The sequence below is a fragment of the Hippocampus zosterae genome, chromosome 11 (genome assembly GCF_025434085.1).
Source record: "Hippocampus zosterae strain Florida chromosome 11, ASM2543408v3, whole genome shotgun sequence".
In the NCBI taxonomy this organism is placed as follows: domain Eukaryota; kingdom Metazoa; phylum Chordata; class Actinopteri; order Syngnathiformes; family Syngnathidae; genus Hippocampus; species Hippocampus zosterae.
In genome coordinates this window covers 4,574,360-4,595,389 of record NC_067461.1, presented here as the reverse complement: position 1 = coordinate 4,595,389, position 21,030 = coordinate 4,574,360, and the positions used below count along the sequence as shown (strand labels likewise).

General features: G+C 44.3%; 1 protein-coding gene across 1 annotated transcript in view; it reads right to left on the bottom strand.

The window, feature by feature from the left end:
* Window positions 1–20,165, bottom strand: part of LOC127610556 (VPS10 domain-containing receptor SorCS1-like) — a 48,090-nt gene extending 27,925 nt beyond the window's left edge. Inside the window, exons 1-4 of the mRNA XM_052080814.1 lie at window positions 19,415–20,165; window positions 3,661–3,728; window positions 2,401–2,500; window positions 1,983–2,141 (exon numbers count right to left, since the gene is read on the bottom strand). Of these exons, the coding sequence (XP_051936774.1) occupies window positions 1,983–2,141; window positions 2,401–2,500; window positions 3,661–3,728; window positions 19,415–19,954 (867 nt within the window). The 5' untranslated portion in view covers window positions 19,955–20,165. The remainder of the gene's footprint in view (window positions 1–1,982; window positions 2,142–2,400; window positions 2,501–3,660; window positions 3,729–19,414) is intronic.
* Between the last annotated feature and the right edge of the window lie 865 nt (window positions 20,166–21,030).

The following is a 21,030-nucleotide window of genomic DNA, read 5'->3' as shown; positions in this document are numbered from 1 at the left end:
CATGCGGCTCAGATGAAGGTCAGACGGTTTTCTGGCTAAACACGAAAGTTAACCACAGGGAGTGTGAAAGCACCCGTTTAACGATTCAGACAGTTAGGCTGTGAGCGCCAAAAGGCTCTGAGGAGGATTCACATCATCTTTGACTCATCTCGGCACTTGCAACTTTTAAAAAGACAAGACAATCGATAAATGGAAAATGAAATCAATCCAAGAGTAATCGCGCCGCGGGAGTGATGAAAGAAAGGCCGAAATTGGGCTTTACAAAGACATACGGAATGACCGCGGGGCAAACTTGTCGAGTGCATCTTTATTGGGGCGGTGGATGGTTTGTCCACGAGGCTTTCATCTCCTCACCGCACCATTTATCTCACTTCTCACACCTCGCCTGCTTAGCTCTATCGATATCAAGTGCCGCAATAGCCGGCTGGGGGGGGGGGGCCGAAATTTGATGTCTGCGGCGTTGAGCGGAGCAGACAGCGGGCTTCTCGCCAACTAATGAAGGGTGTGCGCGTGCGTGCCTTTGTGTGCGCGCGCCCGCATCAATACCTCACAACGCCGTTTGCAAGGTCACAGTTTGGTCACCTCGCCCACGTTGGTGTTGTCTGTTATGTCGCCAGTTGGTGACCCTTTAAGCACCAAGAGCTGACTTGAGATCCACGTGGGGGGGTTTATCAATGGACATAAAGTGAATTTTGACATTGCTGCTTTATTTCTCTTCAAGTACCATGTGCCGAAAGGTGTGTGTATCCTGATATTTGCTGGCATTAGCATTAGCATTAGGCTAATCAACAAAAAGGCTAAGCTTTGTATCCATCCATCCATTTTCTGATCTGCTTATCCTCACAAGGGTCGCGGGGTATGACGGAGTCTCTCCCAGCCGTCTTTGGGCAGTAGGCGGGGGACACCCTGAACCGGTTGCCAATCACAAGACACGCATAGACGAACAACCATCTGCGCTCACTCTCACACCGAGGGACAATTTGTAGTGTACAATCAGGCTGCCCCCGGTAGTCCAGTGGTTAGCATGTCGGCTTCACAGTGCAGAGGTACCGGGTTCGATTCCAGCTCCGGCCTCCCTGTGTGGAGTTTGCATGTTCTCCCCGGGCCTGCGTGGGTTTTCTCCGGGTGCTCCGGTTTCCTCCCGCATTCCAAAAAAACATGCATGGCAGGCTGATTGGACGCTCTAAATTGTCCCTAGGTGTGAGTGTGAGTGTGAATGGTTGTTCGTTTCTGTGTGCCCTGCGATTGGCTGGCAACTGGGCCTGCGTGGGTTTTCTCCGGGTGCTCCGGTTTCCTCCCACATTCCAAAAACATGCGTGGCAGGCTGATTGAACACTCTAAATTGTCCCTAGGTGTGAGTGTGAGAGCGAATGGTTGTTCGTTTCTGTGTGCCCTGCGATTGGCTGGCAACCGATTCAGGGTGTCCCCCGCCTACTGCCCGGAGACGGCTGGGATGGGCTCGAGCACCCCCCGCGACCCTAGTGAGGATCAAGCGGTACGGAAGATGAATGAATGAATGAATGAATGAATCAGCCTGCCATGCATATTTTATGAATGTGGAGTACCCGGAGAAAACCCACACAGATAGGCCAGAGCTGGAATCGAACCCGGTACCTCTGCACTGTGAAGTCGACACGATAACCACTCGACCGCCCTGCTGAGCTTTGTAATTTTCATTTTTTTTTAAAAATGCACAATGTGTAACTGTTTTGGTTTCATTCGACAATATACTTCAACTTGAAGTGGCAATGCCTCTATTTTTTTTTCCAGGTCACTCATATGTCAAGGCCCCACCGTCTCTCTGCTCTCCTCGCAGGATGTACAATCTGACTGAAGTCTCACGTGGCACCAACGAGTGCACGATCAGCATCACCTTTTGCTTCTATCCAGCGATTGTGTTAACTCTGCTTTTTTTTTTTTTTACACACCCACCCCCTCACCCCCCTGCCGTTTCGACGGCATCTGACAGCTTTGGGTGTTACCTTTTGGTCGTGGCTGTAAGCCAGGATCCAGTCCTCCTGCTCGGGGTGGAAAAGAAGACTGAGGATATCAAAGGCTAAGCTGTGTTTCTGATAGGACGCCCCCTCGTCAAGGCTAATGAGCAGGCTGCTCTCCACCTCCGGGTCGGTCAGTAGCATGATCTGAAATGAGAGGAGAAAGACGACGGCGGGGGATCAGCGGCCCAACCTGACAGCAACCGCGCCGGAGGGCTCGGTTGTGCTCACGCAGTGTGCTGTTCTCACTCGCGCATATACACACGCTCATGCCGCAGCCTCCCGCGGGGCTGTTTTCCAGTGAAAATGATAGCAGCTCACGCGCGGTGCTGATGAGCCCTGACAGGCGGGATTTTTTTTTGGGGGGGGGGGCTTTTCTCTCTTCCCGGAGAGCGGCAAAACTTACCTTGCGCTTGTTGTTGGGACTGACGTACAAGTAGCTCAGGATGGTCTTGGGCCCCGCTTTCTCATTAAGTTTCTCGTACGTGCTGCCGTAATCGGTGGATCTAAAATTCAATTAAGAGGGTACGATGAAGGGGGAGAGAGCGGAGCAACACCTAGCGGTTCGGATGCTGATGCTATCATTAAGCATGTCAGGCAGGCGGAAAATTGCAACAGCAGAATTCGGCAAGCAATTTGCTAGATGAATGGATATTTCTCTAATTATCAAAATAAACAAGAATATCCCGTGTAGCATGCACAGTGAGGGGATGAGTTCTCGTGATTATTACTATTATTGCCGTTGAGGCTTGGTGGCCACATTTTTGTACTTGACTTTAAAATCTAAAATGGTCTGCTTTATTTATATAAACTATATATAAAGTTGATTAAAGAGTGTTTAACACTCAAAATTATTTTTTTTATATTCTTTAAAAAAATTAAAGAAATTGAGAAAAAAAAAAGCTAAAATGCGAATCCGCAGCAAGGTTATTCAAATTAATGACAATTATTGAAATAATGGAAAGTACAATGAAAAAAAAAGCATTTGCATGGACAAAGTCAACGAAAAGCAAAACTGCTTTTCAAGAAACGACACCAACTGAGACGACATTTGATGTTTATAAAAAAAAAAAAAACAAAGTCACGAATAATGATGAAAATGTCCTTTGCTTTTGTCTTGGTCAATTCAAATCATACAAGAGCTTTCGGCTGTTTTATTTTGATATTGCTGTACCACTGCATAACTCCATATTAAAAAAAAACAACAACAAAAAAAAACTAAAATTAAAACTAAAGCTAAATGAATATGAAGCCCTTTTGCAAAAAAAAAAAAAACTAAAATTAAAACTAAAGCTAAATGAATATGAAGCCCTTTTGCAAAAAAAAAAAATAAATCCAAAAACTAAAAGAAACTAAATGAAATGAAACAAAAAAAAAAAACAAACGAAATAAAATAATAACTGCAATGAAAAAAAAATCCAAAACAATTATAACCTCAATCGGTGGGTAGTGGACCACGAGCACGCTCCGGCCGACTGTGCTGACGACCATTTCTTGGTAACTTTAGCTCATCAGCATGGGTTGTTTTTACCCCTTGTTGGAACAAAGTCTTAACCGCGTTAAAACCTCAACCGCCATTTCACCCAAAGTGGGTTTCTTCTAGTCAGTTTTAAGAGCGACACATTTCTCAATGCTTCTCTGTCTAAAACCCATTTTCGGGTCTTACCTCCACAAAGAACTCTCCGTCACTCTGCCTGAGCTGAAGTCGTAGTATTTGGTCAACATGAGGATCACCTAGAACAACACAGCACACATACAGTATTTAAATTTACGCGGATTCCCACTTTGAAGCTATTCTTCTGAAATCAAAATAGACACGCTTCAATGTCATATATTCACGTTGCCGGCGCCACGGCGCCATAATTCAGCTGGCGCAGACAGTAGGCCTCGTAAATATCAGGGACATCTTTTCTAGTAGGGCATCATAAAACCTGTCACGGGATGCACAAGCCTTTACTTTATAGCCACGTAAAGCTGTCTGTTCCCTTGTTCATTACTTACGGTGTTAATGTGAAAAAAAATGGCAACGCGCGGACGTTTCTTTTGTCCGCGCGGCCGAAGGAGGAACGGGCTTCAAAAGTAGGTGTGATTTTGAACACTGTGACTTGAGAAAGAGTTTGCTTTCCCTCCGCGAGTCATTAGCGAGCCCGAAGAGTGACGCGGGAGGCAGTGCGTCAAAGCGCTGCCCTTCACCTTTTCGTACAAATTAACGTCTCTCGAGCGGCGGCGCGTCTCGCACCGAGCAATCATAAAAATCTGCTGATGGCTTCACTCTCCTGGGTTAGCTTCCATTGTGTTGCTTTTTTTTTTCTTCTTCTTTCTGATTATCAAGTGTTACGACTGTTTGGAGGGTGTGTGATGTCCCACTCGAGACCAATGACTCATCGTGTAATGAAATAAGGGGGCTAACTCTTTTTATTTACTTAACCAAGCTCAACTTTTACAGAAATCATCTCTGGAAAGTATAGAGGCACTTGACGCCAGTCTTTATTTATTCATTCCCCAAAATAGCATGCATGCAGATAGATTTTAAAATGTATATCTCAAGCAATGTGTTTGCACTCGCTCCTGTTGGGGTTTTTTTCTGCACTTTATTTACACATTTATTGTCTATAACGTGACTTGCAGTGGCACCTTGACTTACTTTATTTGGTGCATGACTACATTTGTCACTCATTTGTATTTTAAATAAAGAAAAGAAAAATGAAGTGACATGCTATTAATTGGTTCGGCCGCCAAAAAAAAAAAAAAAAACAGCACCAAGATCTTAAAATGATATGCTAACGTAGAAAAAGAGCACTGCAGTGCTGAATGCGTGTCTTGAAGGGAAGCGGCCAAGTGAATGACATCTGGAACGTGGCTTGTTTGTCTTCATGCAAATTATTTTCTTTATTAATAAAATGGTTGGCGTTTTGGTGTTGAGGGGCTGGAAGAGATTAATTAAAGTCCTTTCACTGAATTTCACTAGTTTGGGGTGCGTGGGGGTGGGGGGTGGTGGATGATGGGGTAAATGAGTAAATTGAGTTTGAACGTGGAAAACACTCGTCCTACTACTTTTATGATACAATTTGTATATTCCTGAATTGATGCTGCACACTAAATAATGCCCGATTGTTTTCCTCACCCACTCAATAAGTTGTTTTGAATTTTGAGCAAATTGGGTCACTTTCACACAATGTTGTGTTAATTACACTGATCAAAAGCTAATTTTAATCAGCGATGGCTTTATAAGTCCCTAAATGTATTTTTGATGCTGGTTATTATTATTATTTTTTTTTTAAAGTTTGACCGATAAAAACCTTGCGCAATACGGATTTCACCATGCGTTGTAATTTATAGCTATGACGTGTCCGGAAAAAACAAACAAACATTCCACCTGTTATTGAACTGAACTCTTAATTCATAAATATTACTCAATAAATTACATGTGATATTTTTTTAATATTGTTATTATTTTTATGAAAAACTGATCTGCTAGAGGAAAAAAAATGAGGGTGGATTAGGAATCAATGGGAAAAATATATCATGTAAAAATTAATAAATTTTAAAAAAAGGTAAGAATTTGTTGACAAGTGTTATTTTAACCAGGCAGATTGGGTTGAACTTTGGATTTGACCTGAAACCGGACCCCGTTTTGGACAGTTTTGCTGTGTACGTAAGTTGAAGTAACATTCTTCGAGAATTCTTTGAATGCGAGGGGTAACATTCTAAACGGTCTCACGACGAGACCCTTTGAGCCATACGCTGATTCCAAACCTGGATTAAAATGACTGAGTCGCATCAGGAAAGACATCCGCTGTAGAAAATCTTGACCCAACATCCTGGGTCCAATCCTCAACCCAATGCGCTGGATGTAAATAATTCAGCATCCTTTTGGGCCTTGCCCTTGGGTTAGCTATTTCACTCAATTTTCGTTACTTTTAACCCAGTGGCTTTGAGAATGTTTAAATCAAAAGTCGAATTATTTATATCACACAAAAATCACAAGCTCAAGAAACGGTTCGATTTCAAGCAATGAAAACTCAAGCCTGGATCCTTTCCAAGCTTGGAGTGACACATCAAAAACAGTAGGAACACAGTTCCAATAAAATGCCCTTTACGTCCTCCCAATGTTGCTCCCTGATGGACAAAACACACTCGTTGGAAATTAAAAAAAAAAAACGTCACACCCGAGGACGAATCGTTTGAACGCCCTCCCGCGCCGTCCTCAGTGTGTCGGTTATTTTTCTGCATTCATTTGGGCCCAATTCAGCTAAATGTCACTTGCATGCGTCATATGCGGAAACTTTCAAGGGGTGTGTGGGGGTGGGGGTGGGGGGGTGGGGGGGGAATGTTAAACACATCCGCGCCTCGATGCATTATTCACTTTGTAGATGTTTGCGAGAGAAGCAGGTGTTTGAAGCCGCTCGACACACACACACAACATCGTGAAATCACACAACAGGCATGACGCACATGTCTTATTTATAAGCGCATCAGGCTCCCCCCCGCCCCCCACCTCCTCCACCTTTGCCTTGCAACAAAAGGTGTCATATAGTCATGTGGCGACCCTGTGACTGCGCCAGCCGTTCAAGTGCGCTATCATCAACATATCCGGCGGATTACTCAACATCCAAGAGCAAGCAAATAGATTGTGCGCTCTAATCCTTTGTAAAAGCTTAAACCTTGGAGGTAAACTGGACTGGGACGACTGCAGTCATTATGCAGGAATGAATAGCGGCTTAATAGAGGTTTTAAAGGGATTAGGCTGGAGAGATGACTGGCGCCAAATGAAGGTGTTGAACGAGCCACGTACGGTTATCAATAAAGCAAACGGCTGGGGTGGCCGGGGGGGGGGGGGGGGGGGTGTTTTGCTGAGGAACAAGGGGTAGCGGCGGGCTGTGGGGGGGTCTCGCTTCTCTTGGTCGAATATGAAGCCCTTGTGACAAATGAAAGCAACGACGGTTAAAATTCATGACAACTCCCAGGCCGCCGCTGAGCCCGCTCTTATCAGCCATTGCCTTGAATGGAGTCGGCTCATCAATAAAACTGTCGTCGCGTTTGGCGAGTGAAATTAAACAGACGGATGACACCATGAGAGCAATCAGAGCGGGGCATTGATGACGGGAATATTAAGACAAATATTTATCAGGGCCACGCGTGTTGGATGTCGGCACGTCGGCGAACTCTGCTCCGCATCCCGCGTAATATATTTTGCGATGAACGAGTACTGCGAACCAAAGTCGATGGGGAAACATCCTTGAGTGGGAGACAATAGCAATACACAAATCGATTTTACACATCCTTAACTGCAGACTACTACTCGTTCCAAAAATAGATCCAAATCGCATCCCTCTAGCGCAGTAGTCAGCAACTTCGGTACCCGAGGTTCCGTCCGGCGAGTATCTTTCATGTTTAGTTGTTTCCCTCCTCCATCATTTGAATCAGGTGTGCTGGTCGGGGTGCTTTGAGACTATATTTAAAATTGTCACGTCACGTACCCGCTAGCAGATGGCGGGCTTTTCCCTCCGCCAACTGCACACCTGTCCGTAATTTCGGGCTGATTATCCTCCTTTATTAAGAGGCTCCGGCAGTCCACTCACTGCCGGAGAATTCCATGCCGTGCCATTGTTCTCTCGCGCTATTTTCCTCGATTGTTAACTACTCGTTGCCTTTTTGCCTTGCGGCCATCACTCTTGTTATTCGCGTTGCCTCTAAATTGTATATCTCTAGATTACCTAATCAGTACTTCCTCGCACTTTGTTTTTTAGCGAGCGTTCTCGGTTGTTTTTCCTTATTTCCTGGTCCTTATTTGACCAGCGCTTTTTGTTACCGTTTTCCCTGTCGGGCTCTTTCTGTTAAGTCATTAAAGACTCTTTGTTTTCTCTGACAAGATCTTTCCGTGTCTGCTTAACTGGGAATCCACCCCTTTATTTTTGTTCTGTACGAGGCGATCTGTTCATCGCCTCGGGCAGAACGTGACAAAAATGATAAGAAGAAGAATTCAATCAATGATTTGATCCGGACAGATCGAATGACATCCAACGCAAACTTCCACGGGGCTCACAATCTGCCAGCCAGCAACCTCGATCACATACGCTAAAATGGCATTACATTATCTGCGCCACAACTTAGACCTGCTTTTATTTGGGAAAAGGGCAATGGACTGTCCCTTATAAAGCGCTTTTCTACTTCAGGTACTAAACGCGCTTGACGCTTACCTGATTCACCTACTGATGATGCACCAACAGGAGCAACTGGGGGTACCGTATCAAATGTCACGTCTATTTTCTGTCACAAGATTGTCAGATGCGCCAGGGGCTTGTGATAGCGAACACCCAGGGAGGCGCAGCACGGTCTGCCAAATTCCCAAACACAGTAAACATGAAAATGAAGATTCGGCAGTTTTTGACAGCGTATGTGCGTCTACCAACAAAATAAAGCCCTTTAAGTTTGTTCTTCGTACAAGGTATAAAAAGTTGGAGACGCTCGGGATCCACAGGGATTATTGCCCCTCAGAAGACAATCGTGCAAGATCCGGCTATAAAACCGCAGACCATATTGACAAACGGTGAAGTGCTGGAATATCAATTATCGAGCCTGGACAGACTTTGACAAGATCAATCCTGTATTGACCCGTAGTTAACGCAAGCCAGCTTTGTTTAATTAAATTTTTGAAGTTTTGATGCGATTATGATTAAACTTAGTGATTACCGGAACACATTAAACACCAAAACAGATCAAAAGATCATCCTGTGGGGTAATGCGAAGACATATACAGCCTGTAGGAATGTCAACGTTGCAGTAAACGCCATTTTAAAGAATGTGAACATCAATGATACAGCGGGGCGGGGCCACATCATCTATGAGGTTGAAACTCGAATCAAATGCTCACATTCAAGGGCACAAGATTGCAATCGCTGACAGTGAAAGTATAATCCCATAATTATCGCTCGGAAAATGAACACCGGTGGCAGGAACACGCTTCCTTGTGCACTTTAATAACAGCTGAGTGGAACATTGGAGACTTTTGTTGACGACATGATCACATCCACTCGTTAGGAAAGGGCGACATTTTCGAAGCGGTGTTGTGTTAGCGTGCGTTCTTTTGATCTCACCCGCGCTACTCTGTTCTTTTCTTTTTTTTGTTTGTCAGCAGGTCAGTGCGAGCATGAATTATGAAGCCACTTCTCAATGTCGCAATGTGGAAAATAAACTATTGATACCGCAATAAAAAGCTGATGCGGGGGAGAGGCTCTCACAGTGACTCCCCAAACATGCAAAGAGGTTTCGTAATCAAGTTGTAAATTACAATTAAGCGCAAGACATTTTTATTGATATTTTTTATGTGCAATATATCTTCTGCATTGGAGCCTTCCGCCATCTGTGTGTGTTTTTTTTTGTTTTGTTTTGTTTTGTTATACAGGGTTCTCGAACTTGTTTTAACACTTAAAAAAAAATAGCACTTGAACTTGATTATTCAAATTTCCCCAGTGTGTGACAAATAAAGGATATCTTATTAAAACTTTGAGCTTGTGGAATTGTAGAACTGCCACGACAGTATTTATGCTAAAGTTAGCATGTCAAAGGCACCTGCCAATATCTGTTAGCATTAAGCTAGCGGACCATTACGGAGGCAAGTTGTTTTAAAGATACAAAATGTCATTCTCGTTGTTGAAGAATGGTTCACTATTTGTCCAACTGCTAATCGTTGTGAGGTGAGCACACTGCTGAAAACATTCCGGGTGAACTTTGTCTTTTTGTTTCGTGTAGCTAAAATGCAGTATAGGAGAGATTTTGATACAACATCAAACGGCAATTTTATTTTTTTAATCCCTTCAACATTGTGATTGCGATTTAACATACGATTCTGTTTTCAAGATTCTCTTTCAAAGTAAATTTGTTAACTTTTGAAATAAACCCTTGCAGTCTTTCAAGCGTTCACGACGAAAACTTCAGACGATTCTACCAAATGAGTGTAGCGGAAACATAAGCCATCAGTAAATCAGAAGTTGCTTTACAACATGAAGGCAAAAAAAAGGAAACTCCCCCAACCCCCCAAAAAAATCTGTGGTTTGTACTTCAATTTTCGGAAACATATGATCTGCATTTCTTAAAGCGCTGAACTTCTGTAGAAACGAACGAAATATCTAAATATATAAGCATTGGAAAAAAAATAAAGCCTACCGGCCGAACAAATTCGAACTGATTTTAAAAAAAAAAACAATTGCATAAATTGCTCTTTGAAAATTGCATTCTACAACATTGCGATGTCATTTTGAATTTGCTGAATTAATTCAGCCATACCTTATTAGCTTTAGGTTTGGAGATCTCAAACTGTCCATCTGGCATAGTGTTTTGGGTTATCTGGCTGGCTCTTTCATCATTCTTTGAATTGGCAAACAAAACGTTTTTTGTAGACTTTTGGCTTCCTTTTACTTGGTGTTAAACCCACATGTTGTTCTTGTTTTTTTAGTCGATGGCAAAAGTAAATGAATTGACTTCACTGTTCCAATACTTGTGGAGGGGAGGCGTGTCTCACAAACCACACACAGTGGGTTGCCCACAAACACGATAATAAGCAGCAAGACAAGAAGTCCACACGCTACTACAGCTGCCTGTGACTGATAGTCTGGCTTCAGTGGGCGAACGAAGCGAGGGCAGCATCCCCGAACGCAAACATGCTTGAGAAGTCACCCGAAACTGCTTGCTGCTCTCGCCTCCAAATGAGGACCTCGGCGAGTTGATGAAGGAACCCGCTGAGTGTGGAGACTTTATCCTGCTCGAGAGAGGCTTGATCAGTTCAGGCCAGATTAGACAGCCAAACCGTCGAGCGCTGCCCACTGTGCATACTAAAAAAAAAAAAAAAACATGTTTGGAGGGAGCGGATTTGGTTAAGGCGCTGATGAACGTCATTACCGCAGTTTGAAGTAAATCTATCCGAAAGGTAAGCTTTCGGTCACCTGGCTGCTCCATTTGGCAAGCACAGATGGAAAAGCTACCCTGCAGTTTCCAAGGTAACGAACAAAATTGTGCATTTATAAATCAGTATACCACCAAATTTGTTTTTGAGTCTATATATATATATATATATTTTTTTTTTTTTTTAAATTACTTATTTGCAAAAAAAAACAAAAAAACAAGTTTCTTTGCTAAGCTAACTTTATCAGCTACCTGCAGTGGCAAAGCAGATTATTTCATTTCTCTCCCCTAGATGGCAGAAAGTAGGAATGATCAGTGTAAGCAGCTGGTCGATTATTTTAAATGATATTAAAAATTGTCTGTTACACATTAAAACATAAAGACAAAGAGATTTGAACATTATTATTCATTCATTCATCTTCCGTACCGCTTGATCCTCACTAGGGTGGCGGGGGGTGCTGGAGCCCAACCCAGCCGTCTCCGGGCAGTAGGCGGGGGACACCCTGAATCGGTTGCCAGCCAATCGCAGGGCACACAGAGACGAACAACCATCTACGCTCACACTCACACCTAGGGACAATTTAGAGTGTTCAATCAGCCTGCCATGCATATTTTTGGAATGCGGGAGGAAACCAGAGCACCCGGAGAAAACCCACGCAGGCCCGGGGAGAACATGCAAACTCCACACAGGGAGGCCGGAGCTGGAATCGAACCCGGTACCTCTGCACTGTGAAGCCGACGTGCTAACCACTGGACTACCGGGCGGCTGAACATTATTATATATTTATCAAATGATTTGGCTGATTAATCGGTTCATCGGATTTTTATTCTGCCAAATAGAGTAAAAAAATCCATATTGGCACACCAGAAGGAGCAGCACAATGTCCACTGAGTTCAACAAAAAAAATTGGCCAAAAATTTTACATTCTTTTATAAAATCTCTTAAATTCTATTCAATTGTATGTTTGCATTAAGTACAATATTCTAGATTCCTATTTGCATTACTGAAAAACACATTCCAAATATATACTGTGTACATACATATATATATATATATATTTTTTTTGTGTGGTTGGAATGGATTCATGGCATTTAACATCAACTTGCGGACATTTGTACAATTGTATGTTCAGGCACCACTGTAGGGCGAGTTGGCTCAAATAAATGTTGGGGAGCACTGAACTATTGCGTCTTATTCAAATCAGTCATGTACCCAAAAACAAGAATTTGATTCCGACAGAGCAGAGTGCAGCACTGCAGCACAACGTTGATACCTGATTATACATCACGCTAGTCAAATCATCCTAACCTGATTTAATGGAATTTTTCTGCTGAGCTTTCAGCGTAGAAGCGAGAGACCCCTTGAGGGGAACACAGCTTGCCAATAAACAACACACGCCGCAGGACGGCGAGGCACTCGGGAATTTCGCCGCAGGAAGGCGCGGTGGCTTTGCCGCGCCGAACTCGGCCGACCGCTGCTTTTTCCGAAAAGGCCCTTTCATTTGATACAAAGCAGATACTCGTCGAGCAAAGCCTATCTTTTATTCTCCCGTTGTCTTTGTCGCAGTGGCGGGGTTAGATTACCTGCCTTTGTGAAGTCAATGAATTGTACTAGTTCCGTTTTGGTGCCTTTGATGCGAAACCCTGCTGGAAGCCTCTCCAGCCTGTCCATCACAAAAGACACCTTGCGGGGGCCGTCCGCACCGCGCGCGAGCAACATACGCGTGAGCTTCCACTCATCTGATGGATCTGCTCTGGGTTCTGAAGGCGGCAAGCATGAAATAGTAAGAAGTTGATTAAGAATTAACTGGAGGGAACCTATGGATCATCTCCCCCCTAAAGGCGCTTAGAGATAAACGGGCTCGCCTGGTGATGTTGCGGCGCTGCTTTTAGCATGCTGGGATATGACAATTAATTGGCTAACGAGAAAAAAAAACGACAGTTTTTTTTTTCCCTTGCAAGCACAGTTCCGTACAATATCACTGCAAAGATTCTTGGCACACCGCTGAGACATTTTTATTAGCCCCCTAGCACTTTATTGTGCTCTAAATCTACTTAACAGTGCATATGTTTAGCACTAATCATATTCCGCACGTAGTATTTTTCTTTGTCTAAGGCACGGAGCCCGCCTGTATAACATTGTCACTGTATCTATAAAGCTTTATACGCATTGCTGTCTCAGGCAGGCGCCGCAAAGGGAGCAGAAATAACTTAAGGCACAGAGCCTTGATTCATTTCAAGGCTCGGCGTCTATTTTACATTCCGTTACATTGCCAGTGAATTTGTTTGCCGAAAATTCAATCTGGTTTTGCACAGCACTTCCATACTATTATTATTATTATGGTTGTTATATGGTTGTATAGTTTTTTTGCCAGTCAACAAAAAAAAATGGTAGCCAACTCTATTGTGAAGAAGAAAGAGTGGGAAAAAAACTAAAAGTCCAGTGAATCAATGCTGTAAAATGACCATGAAGTTGGCAATTATGGTTTGGAATAAGCCAGTTTGAGGTCAGTTCAGCCATTTTATTTCAACTCCTCCACAAGGGTGTTGATTCAATCGCTATCAATTTTGAGCTTGGTGTACTAGACAGATGGGGGGACGCTACATTAAGAAACCTTTTGAGTTTTTGCCACAGCGAGCGTGGGCAGAACAGGTGTCGAAAGCTGATGATTGAACAGGAACATCACATTTATCATTCATCCATTTTCCAAACCGCTTGATCCTCACTAGGGTCGCGTGGGGTACTGGAGCCTATCCCAGCCGTCTTCGGGCAGTAGGCGGGGGCACCCTGAATCAGTTGCCAGCCAATCGCAGGGCACACAGAGACGAACAACCATTCACGCCCACACTCACACCTAGGGACAATTTAGAGCGTCCAATCAGCCTGCCGTGCATGTTTTTGGAATGTGGGAGGAAACCGTAGCACCCGGAGAAAAGCCACGCAGGCCCGGGGAGAACACGCAAACTCCACACAGGGAGGCCGGAGCTGGAATCGAACCCGGTACCTCTGCACTGTGAAGCCGACGTGCTAACCACTGGACTACCGGGCCGCCCCACTTTTATCATATTAAAGATTATTAATGTTGCGGCTGTTATTTTCAGTGGTAAGAAATGGCAGAGTACTAAAATTCCACCACTTGCACATAAGTCGAATTTTCAGGCATCTGCTCATTCGTATTTCATTTTTCTGAAGACTGTTGATCTTTATTTTTTTCTTTCATTCGAACACAAACATCTGTACTCGTACTCCTCGTTTGGGCGGGGTGTCGCTGCTAGCTAGCTAACAGAACACTGTGGTAGCCGAAATGGGCTAAATTTTGCCTGGCGTTTTGTAAAGAACTGATCCAAGGAGGTTGGCTTTTGTCGTCTTTTAACAATCCTTCGAAAATGTCAACGTCAACATAGTGAGCGACGTTTACGTAAATCTATCAGAACGAGCACGCCGCATCTACGCGTAGACACATACAGCTAAGCAACTATACGTATGTTGCCAGCTGCGAGCTAACTTTTGGTATCTTGAAATTTCTTTCGGAACAACAGGCAATACATTCCTGTTGAGGCGTTTCCTAACTTGAAAATGTTTATATGAAGAAACGTTCGTTAAGTAGAGGTACCACCGTATAATGTCGTTGGAACAAATCCGTCAACTGCCTTTCAAACTAGCAAAGGCTTCCCAAACGTTTTACTGCAAACGTGCGGCAGAATCCTCTTCCTCCTCTTGTAAAGTGTCACTCTCCTACGTGTCAGGCCTCATTACTTTCCAAGTTGGCTTCCCGGGATGATGTAAGACTAAAGTTCACGCGCCGCCATACATCATCCAACCCAGCTGATTGGTTTTCGACGTCCTCTCAAGCATGTTCTTGAAGAGTCAAAGGTTGGCTACGTGCGCAGGGTTTAGCATTGGGCTAAACCGCTGCATGACATTTGCATCCGCTCTGGAACCCCCCCCCCCCCCCCCTTCCGCCGACCATTGAAGTGATCATTTATCCTCGTTGGACAATAGCTTTGCTGCGGCGCCATGTGAATCGATCGCTTAACATTTGGCATTTGACTGATTCAAAGTCAAGATATGATGTGTTTTGGAGGTCTTTAGCCCGTTCGGCCCATTGAAATGCTGAACTTTCAGACTGAATCAAATCCAAAAAAAATAAATACATGTACGTACCAGATAATGTACTACACCACTAAATCCGGGGTAAAGAAAAGGTCTGCTCACCCAAGAATTTGCTACTAACAACATTTCAATACACTTTAGCGGCAGTTCAAATTCCAGACTGCCAATAGGTGAAAATCTGAGATATAGAGACACAAAACTATTTATATTTCACCCCGCACGCTTGCCATAAACATATTCAAATATATTTTAAACATTTGCATACAACTTGTACCTTTAAGAGGCGGGGCCTGGTGGGATAGCGTGTGACATCAGCGAGTCTGCCTGCGAGTGTCTGGGTGAGAGCTGTGGCTGACAGCAGCGCCTCGCGAGTGTCCTCTTTCCCATTAAAAAAAAAAGCATTACAGGACTGTAAAAACTCATCAGAAATAAAATTGCCTCAACCGAATGTGATGCAGTGGCAGAGCACTGCGTGTGCAATGAACTGCATCCAATTTATTGAGAAAAGCGAGTGACAATGTTGGGATTAAGTTCTTGCATTTAGATGTTGTATCAAAAAGGTGGTGGTGTTAAAAGAATCATACAAAGTAAGTGTTATCGCTTACAAAAAAAAAACTTATGGAGGGCTGGTGAAAAGTAAAAATGTGTGGGCGACTTTGTAGCTTTTGATGATGAAAACGGCAACAAACTTGACTATCAGACCAAATTTCACTGGTGGGAAATGGCCTGAAAGGCATTAAAAATGCAGCTGGTTGGCACAAAAAAAAAAAATGATTAGGCTACTCAGACGTGTTAGTGTTACACTTTGTGACGCTCCATCCATCACGTAACAAGAAGACAAGCCGCGACGAGAAGGAAGCTGGCGAGACGGGTTAAAAACAGACCGTTTAAAATTCAGCGCATTAATTGAGGAGCAGAACTGGACCTGAATGTTTAAGGCGGGGAGATGAAGGCAACTTATTAAAATCTGGCCAAAGGTTTCTCCGGGGCTGCTCGGGGGCAAGAAAAAAAAGACGGGGGGGGTGGGGGGGAGGTTAAACCGCGTGATAAGTGAGCCAAAAGATGGATAAACCCATCAAAGTATGCCGACATAAAAGTTTCTAAGAAGCCACAAGCTTCTGGGATCAGCTCAATATTGAGATGGATAAGAATCACCCTTTTGGCAAGAGAAGCAATGAAATGCGCTGCTGCTGGTAAATCATTTCAGCTTAAGGCCCAGCCAGAACACCACCTCTGCACCCCCCCCCCTCCCCCCCGCCCCCCATTAAACTTACATTTCACTTTCTGAATAAAGAAACCACTCAAACTCCTCTTCTAAGTATTCGGCGGGGCTCACTTGTGAAACCTCGAGGCATGTTGTTTGATTAGCGCGGCGACTCTGAACGCATCGGGCGCGACTAAATGGAAACATTGGACGCGACGCCCCGACCGAGAAACCAGATAAGATGTGCACACGCAACACTACGTTGAAATGATGAGGAAAATTAAAAATCAAGAGCAACGATCCTTTCAGCGAGGTGAAAATTGCACTTGCACACACACAAATAGCATTTTAATACACGGGCAACAAAGCTAGCACGACTGCAATTCCCAGATACTGCGCGCGCTAATGAGATCCAATACATGAGTTGTATCAAACATTCCGTCTTGGGAGACTGTTAGACAGAATCACTTTCAAGAAATAAAAAGAAGACGCTAACGAACACGGTCCTGTGATTAAATGACAATGCGCGTTTGCTATCAGCTTTTTTTATTCTCAATGCTAACAATGTGAAATTCCATCGAGGAGCTGACGGGTATTAGCTTAGATTTTACGGCAAAAGTAAACCTTCGTACTGAGCAGCAACACGTACAAACAGAGCATAGCAGAATACCCACGGAGAACAACAAGTGTCACTAGAGCTTAGTTGGGGACTGTCCCTGCCTCTTAATTATGCTACATCTAACTGCAGTCCGGTGGACTGAATCACTCGAAATTCAGACAGTGAGCCAGGTTCACGTTCCCGATCAAGCCAAACCCGTGATAATGCAACTTTATTTATATCCATCCATCCATCCATTTTCTGAACCGCTTAATCCTCACTAGGGTCGCGGGGGGTGCTGGAGCCTATCCCAGCCGTCTACGGGCAGTAGGCGGGGGACATCCAGGATCAGTTGCCAGCCAATCGCAGGGCACACAGAGACGAACAACCATCCACGCTCACAATCACACCTAGGGACAATTTAGAGCGTCCAATCAGCCTGCCATGCATGTTTTTGGAATGTATGGAGGAAACCGGAGCACCCGGAGAAAACCCACGCAGGCCCGGGGAGAACATGCAAACTCCACACAGGGAGGCCGGAGCTGGAATCGAACCAGGTACCTCTGCACTGTGAAGCCGACGTGCTAACCACTGGACTACCGGGCCGCCTCCAAAGCACTTTAAAAAGCAATTGGCCACAAGTGGAGTTATGGGCTCCCTCCTATGAGCTCCAGTTAGGAGGCGAGCAGCAGCATTTTGGAGCAACTGGACAAACTAGAGGGAGGACCGCCCGAATACAAAATCGGTGTGGGGGTGCTGACTGAAAATTTAACGATGACAAACAAAGGCAACGTGCAAATGCAGTTGGTCATGCAACAACGCATTTCGTAAATTTGGGAAGAGGGGGTAACGGGGGGGGGGGGGGGGGGGCGATTGGGCCTGTCACGCAGTGTGTCATAAGTACATTTGTTAAGACAAGGCAAGGAAGGGAGCTTTCATTTTATCTCAAGCATTTCATACACATGGTAACTCAATGTGCTCCACAAAAACAAAAGTACATTTAAGAATAATAGGGACACGATAAAAAGAATCATTTTTAACTTCAGTTCTGTTGGCAGCTTATTCCATTTGCATGCAGCATCACAACTAAATGCCGTTTCACCACGTTTGCTTCGAACTCTGGGTCCCACTTACTGATCTGAGTACATTTCATTTGTATTTAACTTTGAAGACCATTTGAGTCTTTGAGAGAGGCTTTGTTTTTGTATTTCGGTGCAATTTTCATTGATCTTTTATGTGTATGACACTATGAATAAAACCATTGTCTATTTTTTAATGGATACTTAGGCCTACTAAAATTGTATCCATTCATGTTGGTCATTTTGGTGGTACTTGTGTAAAAAGTTTGAGAAACATTGATTTGGATCATGGAACTCCCTCCAACTCGATTGCACTTTTAAACCAACCTGGTGTGTCCTGTATAGTGAGGTCATGTCAGATGTAAGCGAGCAAGACTCCTTAAAACTAATTCATGCATCTTTCAAGAGGCCTCGATAACCTCGTGCCCTTCTCACCAGTCCACACGAAAAGTCTATTAAGGGGGTTACCAGGACCTGCTGCCCCGGATTTTGCTGCTTGGTTTCCTGACAAAAGACAGACAAAGAAAAAAAAAAAAGAAGCAGCAGGAGCAACAGCAGCATATTCCGCTGAGCCTGAATGTCACACACAACCCTTTATCTATCGAAATGATTTGAACTGAGCCCCCCTGCTGGTACGGAAATCTCCAAAGAGGCTACTCGGCAGCTTTTTGCGCCATCAACATCACTGGCTCGCTCTCAAGTGGCCTGTTGAATTATTAAAAGCACATAATCACACGGACCGAATGGAACTAACCGAGTTACCGAAGGGCGCTTCAATGAGGGGAATTAACGCTCGGGGGCCACATCATTAGGTACACCTGCAATCACTCAGTTTGATGGATGCTGTCAGAGAGGCACTCGCTGCATGTTTATGAGTCGCGGTTTGCACTTAGGGACTGTTTGCGAGATTTTGGATCTTTTGTTGAGCTGGCAGAGTGATGCAGTGCAGTTACACAACATTGAAACCGCAATAATAACTTTTTAAAAAATTATTATTATAAACAGCTGGGAAAAAAGGGGCACTGTTGTCTTTGTACAGATTGTTTTTTGTAAGTATTGTCAATAAATATGAAGTAAATGCATTTCATGCATGCATTGCATTTCGTGCGTGTTAGATGTGAGTGGGAAATTGAACAAAAATGATTTGCGCTTGTCAAATCATGTTTCTTTGTGGATATTTCGACGCCGGTGACGTGTCGTGATAAGCAGAACAATGTCATGCTGTTAGATGGCTATTAACCGAAGTTGGTTATCAGTTTTTACGGGTGTTGTGCCTCATGTAACAAATGCGCCTTGGCTCAATCAAGGTGATGAGAAACAAGAGATACAAAAAGGAGGGGGCACGTGCTGACATTTGATATCCAGTAACGTCTGAAACGTTTCATTCGTCTTAACGCAACCATGCATGCTTCTTTCTGAAAAAGTGTCAAGGCAAGCCAAAAGTGACCCCCCTCCCCTCCCCCACATTGCGTCAAAACACGTCCGTGCGTAAATCCCGAGCGCGTCTCGAACGGAGGCACTCACGCTGCTGTTCTGGCCGGACCAGTGCACCATCGCCTGGTTGTGCGCGGTGTCCCCGGCCAGGGCGAAGGTGGAGCTGGCCAACTGGACCTCCAACGAAGCTACGTGCGCGTCCTCGCCTCCCACATCGGCCCAAGTCTCTGCGCCCCTCGCGCTTCTCCTCCGCCGGTTTTCATCCGCTGTTGAATCCACATCATCCCCGTTTTCCTCGCTGTCCACGTCGTTTTGGTTGTCAGGCGGCGAAAGTTTTACTTGATAGTCCCACGCATTTTCTTGGGGGCAACATGCGTCTTCTTGCCGCGCGGGTGGTGCTTCGACTTTGGGTGAACTTCCCGCGATCGCAGCGGTGACTTCGGTAGATCCGACAAAGTCCCCGACTGGAAGCGCTCCAAAATGCGCCAAATCCTGCGCCAGGAGCTCCCGATGGGGGGGCGCGCTGATGTGCGCCAAACGACCCGAGAGACTGCACCTTATGTCCGGCGCGCAAGTTGAGATGGAGGAGGAGAAAAACAGTAAAAGGCAAAAAGCGTATCGCGGCGCCATGCTAAAACGGTGTTAGAAAGGCTTCATTTTTGTTGAGGTGGGGGGTAAGGTGGGCGACAGTGGTGCGTTTGTGTTTCATCCACCCGGTGGAGTGGAGCCGGTGAATGTGCGGAGGGGCGGTGCGGGCGGCTCGTGTTCCCCCCTCCTGATGAGAGAGAGAGGAGGAGCTGGAGGTTGGATTCTGCACCAGCCAGGGTGATTTTTTTATTAGATATATTTTTTTTAACAGAGGTGGCAAAAGTATTCACGCTGTACGGAAGTAGAAGCATCGATACTTGTGTGACAAAAACCTTATAAGTACCGATTCAACTTTAGTGAAGGAAAAAAAACTGCTGTTGTGACTTTGAGAGCTTGTCCACAAGTCAAAATTAATGTTAATCTTAATTATATGCAATGCCGGTTTCGTTTTCACTTTTATTAGCGTTGGCTCAAGGTTTTTTATAAAAATGTGTTCTCCGAACTTCGATAAAATTTGAGTTGATGCTGAATAGCTAATAAGTGCAAAATGAAAAAAAAAAGTATATATATGTATATATACTGTGCTGCCTTGAGATACGAATTTAATTTGTTGCATGACCACACTTGGGGAATGGAAATGCCATTTGGCCCTTCCAACACCCGGCGCTAAAAAAAAAAAAAAAAAAGAAAAAGAGAGCAGAATGTGTTTTAATTCGGAAACTAGCACTTCATGATTTTGTTCTTGATTGAACACATTGTAGTAATACAATGTAAAAATGAATTCATAGCGATCCCTTCCGGTGTGTGCAAGATGGCCACCAGATGGCAGTATAATAACATCATGAAGACAAAAGTAACGAGGACTTTCCCAACTACTGTGTGACTCGGTAAACAGCTGTAAGACTAGTCACTCTTCGCAGAGGATAAAGCATATATGCCTGCAAATGTCATATTGTCTGCCTACACCGTTTAAGATCAAAATGAGCGTTTAATGCGTTTATGACTATTGAATGTTAACATTCAGCTCGCATAAACCAAATTAGTCACAGTATGTGCTGTGTGTCTTCCCACAACTGGTCTTAAAAGTGGTCCCTCACTTAGTGTAGGGGCTTATTAAC